Source organism: Aptenodytes patagonicus, chromosome 5, assembly GCF_965638725.1.
Source record: "Aptenodytes patagonicus chromosome 5, bAptPat1.pri.cur, whole genome shotgun sequence".
Taxonomy (NCBI): domain Eukaryota; kingdom Metazoa; phylum Chordata; class Aves; order Sphenisciformes; family Spheniscidae; genus Aptenodytes; species Aptenodytes patagonicus.
In genome coordinates, this window is record NC_134953.1 from 75,686,836 (window position 1) to 75,709,111 (window position 22,276).

General features: G+C 42.0%; 1 protein-coding gene across 6 annotated transcripts in view; it reads right to left on the minus strand.

Annotated features, from left to right (window-relative positions):
- Window positions 1-3,561: 3,561 nt before the first annotated feature.
- Window positions 3,562-22,276, minus strand: part of TGFBR3 (transforming growth factor beta receptor 3) — a 163,302-nt gene continuing 144,587 nt past the window's right edge. For 5 of the 6 annotated variants that reach the window (XM_076337720.1, XM_076337722.1, XM_076337718.1 and 2 more), the window contains exons 13-17: window positions 21,135-21,434; window positions 20,204-20,324; window positions 16,034-16,069; window positions 13,851-13,958; window positions 3,562-7,398 (exon numbers count right to left, since the gene is read on the minus strand). In XM_076337720.1, the coding sequence (XP_076193835.1) occupies window positions 7,280-7,398; window positions 13,851-13,958; window positions 16,034-16,069; window positions 20,204-20,324; window positions 21,135-21,434 (684 nt within the window). In that variant the 3' untranslated portion in view covers window positions 3,562-7,279. The remainder of the gene's footprint in view (window positions 7,399-13,850; window positions 13,959-16,033; window positions 16,070-20,203; window positions 20,325-21,134; window positions 21,435-22,276) is intronic. The other variant, XM_076337723.1, reaches the window with a different exon arrangement.

Consider the following 22,276-nt stretch of genomic DNA (forward strand, 5'->3'; position numbering starts at 1 on the left):
ATCCAAACCCCACCTTTGGGTCTTTTTCCACTTAAAACAAGAGTGAGGGCAGTTCCATTTTGTGACCAGAGCCCCAGACCGCGCAGGTGCCACCTGCACGCAGAGACGCTGTTCAGAGCCGTCCGTCGTCCCACAGGACACAGGGGCCCTCATCGCTCCCCACGTGGTGGTGGTTCAGTTAGATGGTAATTTAACTACTGGGCTGAAAGTGTGAGCCACCCTCCCTCCCCAGCAACACCCACGTGCATCTTTCAGCAACAGCAGTATTTAATTTTGCCAAAAAACGTTCACAACAGCTCTGCCTTTCACCTCACACGCTCCCACTGGGCATACACGGACTGTCATGGCTGTCCTCTTTCAGATCTACCCCTGAACAACTGCTTCCCCAGAGGAGCCATCGCTGAGCGCTGCTGTGCACCCCCAGCCGTCCCCCCGGCACCCCCGTGCTGACAGCCGCCTACCCTCTCGCTTTGTCCGAGCTCCACCCCAAAACCCTCTTGGGACGGTGCCGAGCCCCACGCTGCCATTTTGAGCCCACCTGAGAAGCCACAGGTCTCACCCTGACCCGCAGCGGGGCTGCCTCTCCGCCCGCCTGCCCCCCTGCTCCTGCGTGAGCTGGACAGGGAAGGGCAAACGTTTGCTTTCGTTCACGACAGAGATTTTAATTTCAAACTCCTAAGCACGGTTTTTAGCAGCGGAGGAGTTCCCCAGAAGGCAGGACTAGCGCTTTACCTGTCCTCCTCGCAACGCGAACACGTGCCATCTGGCCGTCCCAAGCGCCAGCGCTGCGGTTTGTCATTTGGTTTAGTGGCTCCTAACCGGAGCCTTTTGTGTTTCATGGCCCTTCTTCCTGAACAAAAGCCGGAGAGAGCTGCTTAGCTTACACAAAAAGCTTTTGTCTGAAAAAGTCTGTTAATAAAGGGCGTATCACAAGGACAGACGTACCCCAAAGTTAGTATCACAAGTCTTGTCACTAATAATCCTGCTCGGTTTGCTGATGCCTAACACTTTGGAAGCGTGAGTTCCCGGTGACAGGTAACGTCCCACCCCGAACGCCCTCCACGCGCCGGGGGCAGGTCACCGCCGCAGCCGGTGCGTGGCGGCCCTGGAAGCCCGCCAGCTCCGGCTCCCTTCAGGCCTAAGCGTGGCATGAGTCTTCAGCCTCCCATTTCCAGACACTTTCTAACCGCTTCCTTCATGCTACTTTATAGCTTCCTTTCAGTGATTTAAATTTTCTGTGACGTGTTTTGGTACTCAGTAATTTTGTGAAAACCTAAATATTCCTGCTGCAAATGCCCTGCGTGTAGGATCCTCTTAAATCTTCCTGTTTATTTTATTTTCCATTCTTAACAGCTAACGTTACTAATGACTTTTAGGACCACGGACTAATAAAAATACTGCGTAGAGCAAAGGCTTTCCCTTCATCCCAAGCTCTTACGACCCCATGGGATATGCCTGCTTGCATTAAAGGACAGACTGAGAACTTCTGAATCCTTTCACCCCATTTGCAAAGCAAATCTGGAAGGTAAATGCTTAGAGCATTGGGAACACCACAGTCACTCGCAGGTATCGCACTTTGATTTTAGCAGGCATACCATAAAAAAATTATATGGCTGACAAAACAGAGAGTGAGTTTGCTGAGCCACTTAAAGCGTCTTTAAATACCACCAGCTTTTCCTGCTTAACACTAATATTCTGATTTTTAAAATACTGATTTAAGTTTTTTGTCAGTACAGTATGTTCTTTCTTTACTAGAGCTGGCAGTTTACAAGCAGCAGTAAGTAACAGCAGAACGAAAAAGAGACTCCACCCAGGTATTTTTTAAGCAATTCTTCAGATACACATGCCAAAATAATTAGATGGAAAAAGATTTGTCATTTTAAAAAAGTGCAAGAGTAACAACTTTTGCGCTGCTTTTCTTCCTCAACTATCTGTAAACCAACTTCTCTTTACGCTTTTCCTAAACCCAGTAAAACCGCAGGACGGCACAGAACCAAATGCCAGCCAGGCAGGCAAGGCTGGCTGCACAGCAGGCCTGGAGCCACCTCGCTGCACATCATCTTCCGGACGTGTTGCAGTGAGTCCCTGAAGGCTTCTAGCAAATGAGACTCTCTAAAACTGTAATTTAAGCTGCAACCTTCTTCGGGTAGGTGAAGTGATGTAATTTGATCTTTCTCATGTAAAGAATTCAAACAGTGTAAACGCACGCAAGTTCGCAAGGCCAGCTCTAGGGCTGGAGATCTGGGAATACAGTACAAAAACCAAGCTGCAAACGGACCTCCAGCCTCATAAATATCTGCTTTACAATTACAAAGTGACAGCTGTGAAAATGTACCAGAATATTGGCTCCTTTTCCTTTCATATTGTCTTGAAGGGAACACTGTGATTAATTTAATTCTGCCTAAAATAGAAGAGATCTGGATTGTGTTTTTCCTGAAACTGGCACTTGGTATTTTTTGACTCTCCAAAATGTTTGCTTCACTCACGACTGCCTGGCGGGAACAAACACGCACAACATTGATGCTTACTCTGTAATATAGTAAGACTCTTTACTTCTTAGTGTCTGAAAATACTCATGCAAATATATCACAATTTGTTGGCTAATAATTGCATTTTAAAATTAATTCCTCATATGAGAGACTGATCACGAGATCAGTTCCAGTATGTTTACGCTGAGAGTCAGCTCTACAGAGCTCATTTCCAAAGGAAAAAAAATTGTCTTCATGCAGAAACTGAAATATGGTTGTTGTGAAGCAGTAAATCTATTGCACCTCTGTGAGCTGTAAGTCACAGGCAACGTGTAAGCTTACTTCTAATTAATAGCCTTTTCTGTGCTGAAGGAATCTCGATGTTTAAAAGTGATCATTAAACATTTTAGATCCCTTTCTTAGGGAGCTCCGTTTTGTGAGTTAATAACCACAATCTTTGAATAACCCAGGGAAATACCGCTGAGGCTGGCTCCCCCAGAGTGCCCATAAATAATATTTTGCACATGAAATACAGGAAACAAAGCAATAAGCAGGATAGTAAACACCCAAATCCTTGCCCCGCTGATACACGGCCAAGCTATCTGCTCTAGCACAGGAAGACCCTTCAGTAATGAAAACACATCTCAGCCGTGCTCACGTGTCTCCAGTGTCAAGGGTACAACAGCCCAAGGGGGCTCTGCTGCTTCAGCCAGAGGACTAACAGCAGACCCTTAGGCTTGACTGTGCTCGAGCCAGGCTTTGTGCAGGATGGGACCGAGGCTGTGTCTCGACACGCAACAACTAAACGCCTGCAGGATCAGAGCTTTGGACTTCGAATTAGAGTGAAGAATGGCAGCATTTAACCAAATATATCTACTGGTTTCTGCAAGAAGCCATGATACTGAGAAGCCAACCAAAGCCAATGGGTAACACAGAAAGGAGAAAATCAAGGTGGTCACACAAAATCAAATCCTGCCTTAACACACACAATTCCCACTGAAGTTTACGGGAGATGAGGACATGGCAGTGAGACAGAACTTGATCTACCGCTGTTGGCTCTGTACAACTTCAAATAAACGAATCACGGCATCAATTATTAATAAATGATATATACTTTATTATGCACAAGAGACTAAGATGACATGACACTGTGGTTATAAAAACTGTACAACTATGCATTTCCACAAGTCTCTGAAATACTGAACGCAGTATGAAATACAAATGGGGTGTTCAGACTGGCCACAGGTATTAGCAAGTAAATGTCTCCCATTCTTTGATTTAAAAAAACATCTGGCATTTGGATCTTAAAGAAATGTACTTATTTATTTGAAGGTGAGAATATTGTGTTTGGAACTGGTAGGAACATGGCAGTGAAGATCCGATAACGCTATGAACATCCCCATGAATGACAAACAACAACAGGGCAGAACAGTCACCTCACACGAATGGCTGTCAGCACAACCAACAGTACAGTCTTCTTGTGAAGCATGAGGTAGATATACGTAACAGAAAGAACGGTACATATAGGAGAGAAATGGTTAGAAAAGGGCGGGGGGAAGGTTACAATCATCAACATCTACAGACATTTTGCAAAATCCATTTCCATGCGGAAAATGCTACAAATATAGCCTAACACAGAAAGATCTGACTTCTTGAAACATGAATATGGTAATGTCTAAAACCAAATGCTGTAAAAGGTTAGAGTTAGTGATTAGACGACGCATGACACAACGAGCAGTCTACTTTGGACTTTAAGCATGTTACTAATAGCTTTTACAGACAGAAGGTGTCCCTTTCAAGCCCGATCCTCCCGTTCTTACATAAGAAGTTCCTTCGCAGTCGATTCCATCACGCTGAAATTTACCACTGAGCCCGTCCCTCCGAAGCCCTGCTTTAAAGCCCTCCGCTGGGACCGGGGCATCTCGCTGGCCTTCCACACCTCGTGGGTATCTGCCACGTGAAGTCCAGCGCGGTGAGACCAGGTTTGACAGAGGCGGGAACCAGCGGCTTCGCCGTTACGCGCTCAGGAGCTTGCCACGCCACAGACAGAAACTTGCAGGAGAGACGAATGGCTGCTATAAAAGTAGAGCTTATCGGTGTATCGGTACGCTGAACTGCAGGCAGCTTAACACCTGCTGGAAAGTACTGTACATTTTTGTAATAAAGCTATTCACTGGGAATGCCCAGGTGTGGTTCTCTCTCTCTCTCTCTTTATTGAAGCAGAAATGGCTGTTCCATCTGGTAAGTAGTTACACGTAGTTTTGGTAACCTCCAATAGACAATTAATTCAGATTGATTAAAATTTCTGAATTAAATAGCTGAGTACACCAAGTTCAGTTAATTAATTTAAACTGTATTTCAAATAGAAGTCAACGAATCGCATCTTTGATCTTTATATATTTTTGGTTTATCCAACGGTAAATATAAATCTGTAAATTATTTTAAAATTAGAGTAAATTTTTGATAAAAGACATTGATAATGCAGCATGTTTCTCTCAAAAATATACAATTACCTATTTTACAGAAAAGTTTTCAACCTGTCCATCCCAACAACGAAATCTAATACTTCCTATGAGAAACTACTTAATAAAATATCTGAGGAAGGAAAGGGTTAAAACAGGGAAAAGAATTTACAAAATATGTAAATTTCACAGTAATTGAAATTAAACATTTCATATAGAGTAACTTACATTTATCTAAAACATTTAAATATATCTTTATACAGAAATTTAATGTAGTAAAATATAGCTATGATTGAACTTAAAGACTCTAGTCTTCTTTGAAGACATCTTTAAAGACTTTACACATAGAATATGCTTATACAATACATTCTGCTGAAGGTTAGGCAAAGCGCTTTCTTTTCAACCACACAGGTAGCACATTCATCCTCCCAACACCTCGTAACAGAGCCAATCCTGCATACCCTTACACATGGGGATAACTACGCTTACGTGACAATCCTGCCGATGTTACCAGGACTACACATTGGCCCGGTAACAGAAAACACTTTCCGTACGTGTAACTATGCACCAACTACCTCCATGGACTCTAAGAATAGCCATAATGTGTAGAGTTGAGCATGTGCTTGTAACTAGCAAGGACGAGGCGTGTAGTTACTCATACGCATAAACGTTTGCAGGATTAGGCACAGATTTGACTTAAAGTGAGTAATATTCCACCTGATCCTGGGCACTTACATCTATTGCATACCTTGCACTTTGACCATCCTGGCATCAGCAAGGCACGAGTGTAGAATCAGCAAAAGAAATCTGCAGCTCAGACTTCAGGGCAGACTATCACTCTAGTGTAATGAATTCCCTTCCCCTCTTGCAGAACACAGGTAACCTTCACTAAAATTAATGAAAGTTACTCATCTCATCTTTAGAGGAAAACAATGCTCATTTTTCCTCAAAGGAGAAGGATCAGTAGAACGCATTACAATTACAAAGTGGCAACATAACAGTCAAACAATTACACATTAAAAGTGTCTTTTTTCTTTTCATTTGGCATCGATTTGAAGGTCAAGATATGGCAATGACACTAAAAAAAATACTGTGACAATTAGTACCTTTCTGCCATTTCCATATTCTGACGCTACTTTGGGACTATCCAATTGCAATGTTCATACAACAGGTTGACACAAACAACTGCACAACTATCTTAAGAGAATAGCTTCATTTTGATAGGCAGTATTCTGCACAAACAGTAGGCTCTACTGTACATTCTTTGTGCCCTCAAAACCAGCTCTTATTTCAAAGGGAATTTGGGCTAGCTAAAGGATTAGAACCGAATCACCTTTTTTTATCTCCTCTATCTACCTATTATAAACTGAAGAGACAGTTGGGTTTTTATTTATATATATATATATATGCATTATGTATTTTATGTATGGAAGGAACACTGAGCTAATTTCCCAATTGTTAACGTGGTAAGTTAGGCTCTGTATACTTAGGTATACATCTATTTGCATAAAGACATTGCCATTAAAGGTACACACATATCTATGTTAGTGCACAAGAACATTATTTGTCTTACCTTTTGTGTGTGCCTGTATTTGGTATAGTAGATTAAAAAAAATCTCTTAGTAAAGAGCTTTGGCCCAGAGAATAAGAAAGGGAATGTTAGAGTGCGCTCTTCTCCAATTAGCAAATCAATGCATATTAAAACAAAAATACCTGGAACAAACCTGAAGCTGCAAAAACAACAGGAAAGCAAATGAGATGCTGTAGCTGTAAGCTTAACAAAACAAAGGTTACTCAAAAGTGGCTAAACATAGCTGAAGTAATAAAAAGTTATTAACCAAAGAGATCTGACCTTGAGGCTTTCTTGCTTAGACAAATAGAAATCCTTTGACCTAAGACCATCTTTGTTCTGCTTATCTTGTTGAATTCCCTTAATGAATACCTTGTGTCAATGAGAAGGTTTAGGGAAAGAAAAAAGTCGTATAGACAAAGCAGCATTTTTCCAAACTGGCATAGATTTCACATTGAGGGCCCGCGGACCCCTAGAACAGGTTGCAGTACTGCAAAATTAGTAGCTTTGTCACATGTAGCACAACATGCTATAGAAGATCCAACAGGCTGTGTTTACCCATGCATTGTGTGCACGTATACACACACACACACAGAGTGGCTTCCCCAAAAGAAAATCAAGTCTTTTTTTTTTTTTTTTCCTGTAGAAAAATCCCTCCTCATTTTTTTCAAAAGCAACCAAACCAATCCTTTTAACTTTAAAAAGCTCACGTCCACACACAGTCCTTTGAACCTCTGCACTCCTATGTTGCTCCTCAATCTGTGTTGCCCCCCCGGGAGTTAGGTTGCACTGCTGCTGGAACAGGGGGTGCTCTGCGTGCTGCCAATGCTGTGCGCTGCACTGCTGTTCTCGGAGGCTGGTGGGGACGTAGGGACCTGCTGTCTTCCCGCTGTTTCCCCTGAGGGAAAGGGGAGAGAAAAAGGGGACGTTGGGAGAAGGGAAATTGAAAATGTTAGTTGTCACAGAAAGCAACAATCCCTTCCTTCCCAGTCCTCCTCTTCTGGTGGTCTGTATTTCCATGCAACGACTGTCTTGGGTGACAGACCTCAGACAGAGTACTGTTGAAAATGTTACTAGACTTTGGCACCTTAGCATTGCTATGCACATGGGGAAAATAATGCTGCTGTTTTCTTAAGCATTTTAAAAGCAGCTGACGGAAACCGCCAAGACAGACACTGTCCATCTTCTGTTGTCAGCCGTCACTCACATGGGTCCCGCTACGTGACTCAGACCACTTTATAGCTTTGCTGTTTCATGGAAAAAGGTGAGTAAAATGTAGGCTTTAGTTTAAATGCTGGTTTATAGAGCAGCATATTTACTAAAAGCGGAGCTGAAGACAATGTTCTTCAGTCAGCTGGATACCACATATCCTGAGACATGGCCAGTATTCTTCACGTAGAAAAACAACAGGCTACCCTGCAAGCTTGACTGACTTACTCCAAATATAACATGCAGGAAGTTCCCCTGCAGCTACCACAGTATGTGTAGCACTTACAACCAGTAGTGAGAACAAGACTCACCATTTCTTGTTAATTGTTTACTGATGATAAATTAAAAGCCCTTTGTCATTTGGATTGCCAAATCAAGCACTCAGGAGTTAAAGCCAGATTTATGGCTCCTGATAAAACCTAGATTTTTGTCTGTTCTCCTCACACCCCTTCTGCACCTGTGGCTGGGATCCTACGGAAAAAATCCAGCTCTTGACTAGCATGGAAGTAAAAATTGCGTCATTATGTGAATGCCCAAAAGATCATGTTGAGACCATGTAGGAAACCGTAACTGTGGCATTTTTTAAGTTACAGCGCTCAAATCCGCAACCTTAGTAATATTACAAAATAGTCTCTTCAAAACAGATGGCAAGACTAAGTTTATATAACATGCACTGCAGCTGCCCCCTCCCTTGAGCTCATCTCTCAGGATGTGAACCTGTGATCTCAGCACGGTAACAAGGACAGACTGCTGCTGCTTGAGCTGCAGACCAACCGTGGCAGCCAGCACCAGCACGCCTGCTTTCCCAGCAAAGCAGCAAGACGGAAATGTTTTGCCGGATCACGGGCAGGAACGACTGGGAAAAAAAAAAAATCAAAGGCTGGTACATCTGCCTCATTAGCTTATAGGGACACAGACGATCTGCTCACGTTGCCCTAGGTTACCCAAAACCTGACACCCTGGGCCAGGTCTGCTGGGGCCAATTTTTCTTCCCTGCTCAGGATTTGGTAGAGCTCCCGTTCCCCAGCGATCGCCTCGGTGACGGGTTGAAGGCCGGAGGCACAGCCTGCATCCAGAGGGTTACAGAGCCGGGACGAGCCAGCTTCCTCCCGCAGGAGCTGCTCTGGCACATCCCCGTGCCCCGTGTGTGCTGCTGCCCAGCTGCCAGAGCCCCGGAGCTCCTCGGGAATGCGGCTGCGGAGGAAGTGAGCCTTTAACGCTTTGTGTCTCGGGCCAGAAAATGTCCTTCCGCAGGCTGCTCGGTATTCAGAGGTCTGCTACAAATAGGGGAGGTCTGAGGGTTTCTCACAGCAGAGGCTGCAAGTGCTCTTTGTAATGGAAACCAGCGGGTTCGCTGCTAGCTTGCGCCACAGCTGTAAGCGCACGTCAGGCCCTACAACGCGCAGCTCTTGCCTTACACCCCACTGGTTTAGGAATGGGGAGGAAAGAAGGGACGGGGCTGGACAGAAAAACAACAAACTAAGCCACTAAACCACATCGCCCAGGAGGCCAATGAAATGTTTAAGAGTGTCAGGATTGCACTCTTGAATTCAGCACTAAGTCCAGCATTTACTTTTGTGAGCAGATTTTGATTCTGTTTTTCCCAGTGTAAGAAATAACTACACAGCTCGTCCATAAGCGGCGGATTTCTGCCTACATGCAGCGGGTCAGAAGCCACCCCCAGTCATCTTGCAAATAAACCGAGTTTCAGCTCTAACTTGCATTGGAAACCCATCAGAATAAACTGTATCAAATCAATGTCTGTGTCATCGTGCTGTAAAAGCTTTCATAAGCCTTGTTTGGATGTTTTCCCCTCCCGACTTGCTCCCTTCTCCTCCAGTTGTTTGTGTACGAGTCTTCCTTCCTTTTGTAGTACAGGATATATTTATAAAGGCAGTGATAAGCAAACTCCCTTTCATTAAAACAAAACAAGCGAACACAAACACCAGAAAACAGCAAGCCGGCGGACCCCCACCCCCGGCAGCATGAGGAGAAGCCGCTACGGCCGTGCACGGCAGCGGCGGCCGCTCTGCTCCCCCAGCGGGGCCCCCGGCCCCCGCGCCCTCCCACCGGCTCTCCTTGCAGCTCCGCTGTCACCCATTTTACAAACCACACGATTGCACGCAGCTTTGCGTCAGCCTCGGCATGTCAATACAATCTGTATGCGTTTAACCAGAAATTCATTTAGAAGCTAAAACACATGTTTTTCTTTACGGCAAAGTGGCAAACACAGTGCTGGAGTCCCCGCGCGAGCCCAACAGCTCGCTCTACTCCTCCCGGCTCCTCTGGAAAGCATCTTAGGAGGCACCTTCCCCACGGTTTGGGATGGGAGCCCCCTTCCCTCCGCTGTAATTCCATTGCCTCTGCAGCACCTCATTTCTAGAGCACGATCAGCAGCTCTGATATACCACGATCACTCATTGAACAATAATAAATTCTCAATGTCCTCAAGGAAGAAAAAAATCCAAGTCACAGTGACGTTATGAACACAGTCTAGCAGCTACATTTGGACCGGCTGATTTTTCCTGCATTTTATTTCCTCAACACCTAGCTAATCTGTAGCGAAGTATTTTTAAAGAATATTCATGAAAAGGATGTAAAGAAATGTAAATTATCACTGAAGAGGCATTCCCCATCTGTCTTTTTCATGTAAACAGCTTCATGTATCTCATGTTACTGAACCAGAACTGCTCCCAATGGACATGTCTCATCTATTGACAGTAAACAAGCTTTTACCCATCTGAATGCGACAACATGCACTTTATTATTCACACTTAGGAAAGCTGCCAGTTGTACTCCCTGTCCAGGAAGTCTGAATGTTTGCTTTTCTATCTCCATTTGCCAAATATAATTGGTTGCTATGTCAGTTTATTTTAAATCAGATCCCATAAAAAGGGGAGAAGTGGGGGAGGAGGGACGCTTTTAACTTCTCAGATTTTGGAACATTTTATCCCGTTAACTTGCAACACTGCCTGGAGAAGGAAAGCATGCTTTCTAAGAGCATGAAGCAACTGATACTCTCTGTAACACAGCATTCACTTTACTTGGTTCAGCAGCCTCATTAACTAATCAGACTTGTGCATGTCCCTTCCTGAACATAGTCAATTATCCCTATTAAGGCAGATATTACATTGGCAGATATTTACATGGTTAAATTTTGAAGGGTTTCTGCATCCATGTACGCCACAAAATTTTTGCTTCTTCGTAAGACTCCCAGGTAAATTGGGTTAATTGTGGCAAATCTCTGCTACTTTCCCTTTGTTCCTGGGTCCTCTCCGGGCAGAACCAACACCGCTGTGGAAAGCTTTCAGCCACCTTTCACGTCCTTTAACTGACTGGAAAAAGGATCAAAAGAATGGAGTCCTTTTGCAAAAAAGTTGGGTAAAATTCCTCCTCCGTTGCCATAATCCTAGCTTCCTCCCTCTCTTCCTCTACTACCTGCGTATCCTAGGACATCTGTACTCCACGTTGAATTGTTTCGGAGAATCTAGAGTATTTAAAAGCACAATTTCGATGCGTTGGGAGAAATCCCTGATTTTTTCATTACTAAAATCAGCAAAAGCCCTACATGAAAAAACCCAACACAACAATCCTTGTTCAATATTTGGAGATGAAATCCTACTTATTTTGTAGTTCTTTTCTGCTATCAATTGTTTGAGGTTTTAATATTAACTGCCTATCAAGATGAACAAAAGAGCTCATTCATGTAAAGTTTTCTCCATGCTAGAATGAGTCTGCCAGTAGAGACACACTGATAAAACTATATTGGCAAACCTTACTACTACTGGCAAAAAAGTGGCCTTTTGCTGTATTGCGTAAAGCACTAAGCAACAAAAATACCTTACTTCACACATCCCAAGTTGCCATTCTTCACCAGCAGTAGCTTTTGTCCATGCTCTGAGTATCACCAAAACACAGTTTGAGAATGAACTCCAACCTTTGAGAATGAATCTTCCAACCTTTGGTCTAAACCATGCGTTAGAAACCCAGTGCTACTTGCAACAAAAGATGAGATTTCAGAACACAATTCAGCAACACGTGAATTCTCTAATGGCAAAAGACAGCCGCTCTGTAGATGAAATTTAGATTATCTTTTTTTTCCCCTCCTTATTTTAATAAAAGTCTGCAGCCAGCTCTAAAATGTTCCCTCTGCAGCTGGATTATCTTCTCTGCCACAGCAGTCATCCTCTCAGAGACTGTCCCTGCCAGAGCCTTCACTGTACTCTGCTGCAAGCTGTGCTTTGTAGATACAAGGTATTATGCACAGAAAAATTATGTGCACAGGAACATAGGTTCACTTTCACAATCCTTGGAAAATCTGAACCAGATAACTTCCTAGGTATTTTTTATCGTTTCTGTGATTCTCTATCTGATGAGTTACAACGTCCCCTTCCTTTTTTTTCTTCTCATTTATTACTTTTTGTCTGGCCTTTTTCTCCACTTATTTTCATCTCTCAAACACAGAGCCAGAGCAGCTGCCCTCTCCACTACTTGTACATGGTCACCGTGACTGATGCACTTTGTTAATATAATTCTTTTAATGGGATTGGTCCAAGTCCTATTGTTGCTGAAGGATTTATCATGTCGGCTTCCCAGTGTTCCTTTACTACTGATACACGTGTGTCTATAGATGGTTCTGTATACGAACAGAGATTGAACTTCCACAAATGCAGGGCCAACGATATTAATTTAACAATTGTTTTAATTTTTTGTTAATAAAGGCTACCTACTGGGAAATTACCTTCTTAACCTACACATTTACTCATTGAAACTGCACTTACTTTTCTTCCACAATGTTTCAGGAGTATATGAGGCAGAATTATACTATTTATACGTATTATCACAGCCTTTAGATTTTCCACATTTGCCTCAATTCCAAACAAGCTTCATACACAGCTGATACATTGAGAAGTATTAAACTGCTTATACAAAGTTGTTGTACTGCCAACTGGAAAAAAACCCACAGTTTTTTTTTCCAAATTAACATAAGCTCCTGGGTCATAATATTTACAGAAGCTCTGACCCGACAGGGCCGGATTCTCACTCCTAAATAGCTTCCATGAGGTTTTAGATGCCGAAAAAACCCTGCAGTGGGCTACGGGAGAATTCCAGTGCTGCAGAGCTGCACAGGTTTGGAGTAATTGACCTCACATTCTCCCCACCTCCCAGAGATCTTGGCAGGGTCTTGCGAGGTCAAAAGTGGAAGTAGCTGGGAGTCCAGCACGCTGTAGGGATCCTGAGATACCCCGTAATCCACAAGCAGCCAAGGTCAGATGCTGCAAATCAAGGCCCCGTCAGTGTCCGGTCTTTGTCTGTACCGCCTTGCAGATTGCATGCAGGAGAAAGCTCCCAAAACTCCCTCTTCTTCCAATACAGTGTTGTATTTCTGCTAACTTAGTTTAGTATGGAAAAAAATTCTGAGGAGATACTGAAAAATTATCTGTGCATAAAGGCTGCACCAATTCAGGCACATTCCTGGTTATTTGGTTGGACACAATTAAGTGAGATTACACACGACTTCTACCAACAGTTGAAGAATGGAGGAATAAATAATTGGGGCAAAAATTCTACGTAATCAAGGCCCAAGAAACATTTTCAAGTCTAGTTGTATTCAGAATGTGTCTATGTAAATAAAGCATTCTCTTAGCCATTTGGCCCACTCCTCGTACTGATCACATCACATTCCCAGTCACATCAGCCTAATTTAGTAACTGCAAAAAATTTTTAAAAAAGGAGTGTGGGAACCAAAAGGGATCCATTAACTGACATGTTAACTAAATTTGAAATACAGAGATGCTGCTAACGATAATGCACAAGCCAGGAACATTCAGTTTTACTCATGTCCCAGATGAATTTTCAAGATTTGCGTTTAAAATTATTTTAGCAAATTTTATATCATGTTCATAATGCACAACACCTCCCTTTAGGGAAGGGCGGGTATCAATCTGCTGATACGCACCAACAGGCTCACGGGAGGAGCTGCTGGAAAACACCCTAGTAAGAACAGAGCGCAAGAAAAAGAGTCCGGGATAGCCATCGCTGGCCCCCCTCCCCTTTCCTCCCACCTTGCAAGAGTTCAGACCACACCGCAGTCCCTGCAGCACGATCTGCGCCGAGGTCTGTGAGAGCCCTCATACTTACCTGTGCGAGAGTAGATAAACCAGAGTGCTCCTGTTAGCAGGGCTCCAATTACAAATGCCGCAAAGGCAATGCCCACGACAGTCAGCGTGTCCAGACCGTAGAACACAGCTACAAAGGTAAACACACATAATGAGGACTTTTTATTTTCAGTGGCAAATACGGTTTTACAAAAATTCACCCTTACGCTTTTCATGGAAAAGTTTTTAAAAAAATTCATAGTTATTTAAGCACCGTTTTAAGGAACAGACTAGCAGATTTGCATCAAGGAAATAAAAATGATGCTTTCAGGGACTGGCTTCAGTCCAACCAACTGTTCCACATCACACAGCAAAACCCCAGCTCAGCACACCCAAATCTGGAAAACGTTGCAAAAATTAAGCATTTTCAGTTGGCTGTTAATAACTTGCTTTCAATTAAATATCCATTTATCTTAAAAATGTGTTTTAAAAAGGCTGAGATTTCTGGCAAAAGTCATTTAAATGCCTTAACATTCAAGCAAACTTTCCCCTGCATCTCCTGCAAGTTCAGTCTGAAATCTAGGTGGAGAACGGAACTGCTGTTAAGAGGGAGGAGATGCCAGCAAAAAGTCAGCGAAAACATAAATAGAAACAATTGTTTTTCACATTTGGCAATGCTTTCAATAACTGAAATTAATTCCAGAACACAAAAATAGAACCACACACATATGCAAATCACTTTCTAGGGGAGAGGCCCTTTCGCAGTACCGTTTCAAGGGTAACAGCATCTGGTTCCTGGATGTATTGCCCCCCAGTGTTAACCATCCAAACAGAGAAACTTTTGGCTTTTGTGTTTTTCTTTTTGGTGACTAGAAATACTTCAAAAAATAATAATCACTCTTTTAGCAATCATTTGGGGACATTTCTTCTTACAAAATTGATTTCTGGTTTCAGTATTTTTAATGTCTCCCAGTGCACAAAATGACTTAGGCCAGTGAGCAACGTTTTACTGACTAAGCTGGCCAGGAAATGAGCTGACTGGATCTTCTCAGTAGTATCCTTCAGTGGAATTTCAGTTCTCCAACCAACACCCTCACTTTACACATTCCTGCAGCCAGCAGGCGTCCCTATGGACATCCCCCAGCCCAGCAGCTCCTGAGATCCTCAGGGCCATTCCCCTTTTCCCCTTTTGACAAATGTCTTCTCCAGCAGTTCCGGTTGGCAAGGGCCTTCAGGACCCATTTCTGGGTGCCTGCAACCAAGTTTGCACATGCAGCAACTGACAGATAGTGGCTTAGAAGGTTTTTCTCCCATTTCTTCTGTGAGACTATTTCCGATTCCTTTGGCCACATCTGGTCGTTTTAAATGCAAACAGAAAAGACTCTCCTAAACTCAACCGTTTTTTCCACAGGGCACCAGACAGTGTCCTCTCCTCTTAGGAGAAAACTTAGTGGAGAGGAGAAAGTCACATGGAGGCTGAAGTGGCAGGAGCGTAATTTCTCCCTCCCCTTGCTAATTTGAGCAAATTTAGTCCCAAAGACATAGGGACAGGAGCAGAGGAAAAAACCTTTGCACTTCCTCTTCTACTCTTCCCTTTTCTCCATTCATTCTTGTTTTTGGCTACAAATCATCTTCACCTTCCTGTTTATTATCGTCTTATAGTGCTGCTTCTCTCCTTTTCTTCCCTTCCCGGGTCAGTAATTGACCCTGGTTAATTCACTACGCCAAGACAACAGAAAAAACCAAAGAAATTAATCCGTATCAAGTCAGTGATCTCATCTACAGCATGACCTATAAGTGCTGCTGCCAGAGTAACTGGGGATGTGGCCAGCTGCAGCGCAGGGTAGGAGTGAGGCTTGGAGTAGGACGCAGGAGCTCCGTAAGACGGCATTGCTGCTGAAACCCTGGTATTGGGAAGCAGTGGCCTCAGCAGAGAAGGGGGGAAATAACACACGCACATCAGCAAATGAGCTCGCTAAGGCTGAGACTCTCAGTGGTGTTTTCCCAAATTTGATTTTCACGTACACAAAAGGTCGCAGCCCTTCTCTCTAAACGCTGATGGGAATCTCTCCATCAGCAATACAGTCAGAATTCTGTTCTGTCCCAGAATTTAACTCACACACCCCACACACACTCAGAAAGCTTGAAGATAATTTTCTTCATTGATCTAATACTTTCTAGACAAAAGTTTAAGGCTTAAAAGAGATTGGTTTAAGAGTTACTTACGTGGCTGTCTCACGTTTGGCTTTGGAAGGGAAGGATCTAATTTAAAAAAAAAACACAAAACAAACCCACAAAACATTAATCAGACGGAGTTCCACATACAGCCTACGAACTATGCAAGCAACCTTCAGGATCTGACAGAAAGACAGTAATTGTAATTTTTACAAACCAGGAATTTAAGGAAAACCAGCCTGAATTCAATAATCTTGCTCAGCTCAGAAAAATTCTAGTCGTATACTGATCATTCCTCGGGGGAACATATCTACAGTATAGTTCATGCATCATATATTTTGCTGGCAAGTACACTGCAACCTTTCCCACCCAGATGTCATCAGGTCTGACCCGCAGTAACTCTGGTTATCCCTATGTGGAGCTCTTAAAAGAGCACAGATTGCAAAGGCTATTTTAAGGTGATTACATTCATCTGACTACTCACTAACCACAAACATGAGATACCAGCATGCTAAATCACCAAAAAAAAAAAAAAAAAATTTAAAATCAAACACCGGCTATCACTTCTAAAGAAAAGTCAGTATTATGGCATGATACACACTGCTTTGTCCAAATTGCATGAATATGTGTTGATTCACGCATTTTCCTGAGTCCTACTTGGTATTCTGTCTTGGAAGTTGAGTGATTTTTTTGGTTTTGTTTTGTTTTTTAATTATATATAGGAAATAAAAGATCATAGCTATTATATCAAAGCTATTATTCTTGGCAAGAATATCAAATATCATCATCATTATCAGCACGTAACAGAAAGAGACAAGTAAACGTATGTTAAAAAAAGAAGAATTTTCCCTTCTTTTGCTTAACTAGCTTCTCTTATCTTACTCCAAGAATGCCACCTCAAGCAGAAGAGCCAGAGATTCTGGCTTCAGACCCAAGGACCTGTTTGGTTAGCTGCAGTTTGCTTCTGGATTGCCCAGTAACCTAGGGATCTCATTTAAATTCTGGCCTATCTGAGTGTGTTCAGTGCAACAGCTATAAAAGGATTTGGTAAGACGGTGTCCCAATACTTGTTTTTGTATATTTAGCAACTAAAAAAAAAAAGTTTAATTGCTATGTAAACATAGCGGCTCACAAATACTGAAAATAAATATATTTATTTTATTTAAAGTATTCTTAAACCAAGACTATGCTTCTAACTTCTAAAACCCAAACGGCAGCACTAAACTGCCAGCAATATCCTATAAGATCATCAGGCTCCGAGACATGTGCGCCTACAATATCCAAAAAAGCATTTTATTCTTAAACTGCATTCCTGTCGCTTGTTCTAACAGATGAGTATCTCTTCCAGATCACTCTTGGCAGGATGACAGGAAACAGGTGGAACAGTAGTAGGAAACAGGTGAGAACATGGGGGGGTGTGCGTGCAGGCACAAATAAGCTGGAAAGTCGTGAAGCGCACATAACGGCAAAAGCGTAACTGAATGTAAGATTTGTGAGGAGGGCTGGACTGAAACCAAGGAGCATTGAGCAGTACAAACATGGGTAAGGGCGCTATCAGATTGTCCAAACACTCCACTAGCATGTCCCAAGTGCCAAGAAAACGCTTTCTGAGCTGAGGGGAGAATGAATTTTCCATGCTCATTCTGTCATTGGCCTCTCTACGGAGAATATGAGGTCTGCTAATTAACGATAGGCTGTGCGGCCCATTATCAATTCTCCCCAGTGATCCAGTCCTTACATGTATTTTACTGTGGGTTGCTCAGAGCAACACAGAAGTAGTGGGAATCCTTAGGTCCAGGAAAAGCATCTAATTTAAAACATTGTCAGCCAGCCTTTAGAAACGATCATGATTTTCTATACCTTTGTAGGATAGAGGTGCTTGTTAGCTGCTCACTTGACCCCCTTTCTATGACCTGTCTCCTTTTGCTGTAGAAATAATAACCTAAAGTTTCCACACTTAGCAAGAATCTGAACAATGACAGTGGTAGATTATTTCAACAGAAGAACGCATGGACTCGATGATCTTAGAGGTCTTTTCCAACCTCAATGATTCTATGATTCTATGATTTAAATGGCTATCCATATGCCTTTCATTGAAGTGGGGGGGGGAACGTGTATGTGAAATGCCAGAATGCAAAGGAAAAGAACGTGACATGAAGTGAGGTTTTAGACACTTCCATCGGGATCTACTGCAATAACGTAAGCAACAGAGCTTGTAAATAACTAACAAAACTAGGAAGGGAGGAAGAGTTATTCTCATTTAGATATACAGTTATGATTTCTATTATGGTCAGTGACGGTCATAAGCTTATGTCTGACGAAAAAAAGGTGACACCTTTGCAATGACCAGTTTGTTCTGGTCATTTGAAACGCCAAGCACGCAACTTCTACATTTGGCTTGGAGAGCAGATCCAATGGCAGTAACTCACATAATATGGTTTACAACAATGAAAGCTGGCCCGTTCACGTGAAAGAAAATGAAGAACACCACCTCTGAGATGTAAATTCTCCTGTTCAGTAACATGATACAATTTCTTCTCCCAATCTTAGGTTCACGTCTTGGCCAACAATGGCATTTGGCTTTTAAAAAGGGTTGCTTGATTCACTGCAGAAGAACTGCATCCCAACAAAGCTATGTTGTTAATGTGCCACTTTGTATTATGTCTGAAAGCTATGATATGCTGGGGAGATTTCCACCAAGCATCCCACAATTAGACTAAATCACCCACAATGCAACAAAACACTCTATCATGCTGTTGTCTTGTAAGTAATCTTTATAAATTTAGCTCATCTTTGCACACTAAGACCTTGTGCCTCTGACAAAGACAACATTCTGAGTAGAGCCCGAGACGGGAGCTGCGCACAATGCTCCACACATCAGAAGGGCAAGAGAGCTCAGAGTATGAGTCTGTTTATTGAAAGCTGAACTTCAGTTGCAGGATTTACTTATTCCCAACAGAAAAACCACTGAAAAAAAATGAGAGCTCTGCAAAAAGAAAAAGCGCAGAATCAGGCCCAAAGCACAGTTTTAATTTTACCACATTGACAGATCAAATACTTGCCTTTAGTTCATAGTGGATTTGATCTGCATTAACAAATTTGTAACAAAACCTAAACATGAGCTGACTTGCAGAGTTAAACAGAAACAGTTGTTGCTTATGTCCCTTAGCAATGTTGTACAGTACTTTAAATTGTTTGCAGCTAAAAAGCACGCACTGTACAATGGAGGTTAAAGGACTTCTGATCCCCATCCTTTGACACTCCCCAAAAAGCATTCCAAAAGTCAAACAGCCTTTGGACACAACTGGAAGATTTTGATGTGCACGTGAAGCCACTGAAGCTTCTGATTAAACTGCCGTGCTGATACAAAAAGAAAAGATAACGCACATGTATTTTCTTCTACGAATGCATCAAAACATGACTGATGCTGTTGTCAGAGGGATTCACTAAGAAAAACTTTCAAATTAAATGAAACTGTGGAAACAGCTCTTATTTCCCATCACTCACAGGGCATATTCTTAAGCTAGAGTATATTCTCATAATGCTCTTCACCCTTTCCACCTCCTTCAACCAGTTACTAGCCACACTCGTGGTTTTTTCCATAAAGATTACATAATCAAACAAGCCCCACCAAAGTGGAGCTAAAATACCTTTGTGCGTCTCATCTTTTGCTCTTAATAGTTTAACAGTCTAAGAAGTCTCTCTCTGGTGGCCACCACTTTGCTTTACAAACTTATGAGGCTTTAGCGTCCTCAATACTTTGTAATTCCATTGTTGTTGTTCCTAAATATATATTTACAAGCACAATAAAGAAACAATACAGCAGGGAGCAGAGCACTGCCTTTGTTCTCTGGGCAACAAGAAGTTGCTGGAAGCACTACTGCTATATTCATACTTATGAAACACATATTGTTGTGTAGTACAGTATTCGTTTCTCAAACCCTGGCAAAACAACATGTCCGGAGATCAATAAAGACGGTTAAAAAACAGCAATGAACTGCCACGATGATTGCTGCCAGGGAAATGTCTAAACAAATAACATCTTACAAATACAGGATCACCACAAGATTATACAATGCCACATACTTGGAGTACTCCCTCATTTCAAGCGGCTGTATGTTACACAATATAATGTATGTAAAAATAAACAGTTTTATTAACATATACATAACAAACATATTTATTAAAAATAAATTAAACAGTTTAAGCTCATTTTCATACCTTCTGGTTTTCCTTCATGTGTTATTACAACAAGGGGCTTGGTGAAGGTTTTCTTGTTGTGCATCATGGCCAAGATCATATCCACATTGAGAGAGGTGCAAGCTTCATCAGGAGGAATGCACTGTGGGTGGAAAAAACAGTGTGTGAGGTCAGAGAGTCACCTGTCTGCCAAGACAGCTGTTCCAGCTGCACAGTTGCCTCATTATCCGTTTTATCCTGTATTATTTACCAAAAAAAGAGGAGAACCTGCAAACAACCCCCGTGTAGCATACTGGCAAAGGTAATTCTTAGCTGTGCTTCAGGACGTAAGCTTCGCCTTCATTAAGGATCCTCTAACCTTTATGAGAGTGTTACTATTGAACTTAAATGGTAGTAATTATTTTTAGTACATATGTTTTTTAAAAATCTGGTAGCCAAAACTGTAGCCACCAACACATCTGTTGATCAACAATGACAAATCATTTTTAAAGACTACATTTTAAGGGGGATGTGCATAAACCCCAAAGTAAAAATAAATTCCAAATCCTTAGAACACATTCTTTAACAACTAATTTACAGCCATTTCCATTAGTTATAAAGCAAGATTTGGCAATTCTCTTTTGAAACAATCAGATTGCAACATTACTGATATTATGCATGTCTTTGGAAATTAAAGCTAACATTGTTTGTGCTTTGGATACGGATGCGATATGGATAACAAAGATAACTCTGAACCACATAACCACCTAATGAAATTTAAACAGCAACTGTAAATTATGCAGTCAAAATGCATGGCATCACAACTCTTATCTATTAAAATCTTGAGCCTAGAGATATCACGTTCATTACATCAATTCCATAGAAAACCGTTTATTCACTTCAAAGTTCAGATAAAAACCCAAAATCTTATTCTCACCTAAATCAGAAGTTTAGACTTTAAGAATTTACTGACCTTTGGCAGTCCTTGAGTATCTTTGTCTTTATTTGTACACAAAGTCAACTCGCAGTGCAGAAAGAGCAGCGAGATGTTGAACATTGGTTTAAACACAAAGCTAAATCTTTTTTTGTCCTTCTGTGCATGTGGTATCGGAAAGTTCACCTTCTCAATGCTGTAGAATTTAACAGATTCATCTTTAGGACAAATGTTTTCTATAATGGTGTAGTCAGACATTCTATCTGGATTTGAAAACGGGGAAACAAAGCATGTTTGAATGGCAAAGCCCAAGGATCTGTCAGCTTTAGTCACAGACACCTGCATTAAAAAGAAAGAGAGGGTAGGATCTCAGAAACGACATTTTTAGTTCACATTTCATTAACATTTTCAACAATTTTTAAGCAGTTTTCCAGCGCCACTTCCAATCTGAACTATTTTGAATGCTAAATGTTAAGGGTGGACTGTCAAGCCGAGAGACAGAAAATCTGTGGTTTCAAAACCAGCAGCTGTTTAATAGCATAACCGTGCATAAATACAGCGATCCCTTATCTTTCCGAAAGCAGATGAAAAAACCAGTCCAGATCAGACGCGTAATTAATGACTGCAGCTGCCACCTGAGATGGCACTGCTTCCCTCAGAGACACAGACTGCAATGGAGCTGTCCGGAAGTCAATTACTAATTCCACGTCTTTGTATCTGTTTGAAACTTTAATGAAAAAGAAAAAGAAAAAAAAAAAAAAAAAAGGCAACAAACACAACAGAAAACCCACCCCCAGCCAGGAGAGGAATGCAGAGGCAGAGAGGAGGTCATGGTCTGACGTGTGGGTGGCATTCCTGGACTGGGGGCAGGGGAGCCTCCTAAAAAGCCGTAATTTCTTGTGAAATGATCCTTTTAGTTTATTGTAAGTCTGAAATTCAGATTCTTTTATGAAAAATAATTAAGACTGCAAACTTCCAGGGCACTGATGTTGTTCAGCTGGACTGGAATGCAGACAACAAATGCTACACAATGATTAGGAAAAAAAATTAAATGGAATTTGTAACAAATGAAGCATGTTGCTCTTAATAAACAACAGAAGTGTTGTGCCTAACCATTAACACTGCCTGATGAAAACAGTTCCACAAGAAATAATCTCCTTCTTAGAAAAAACGTGCCTTAA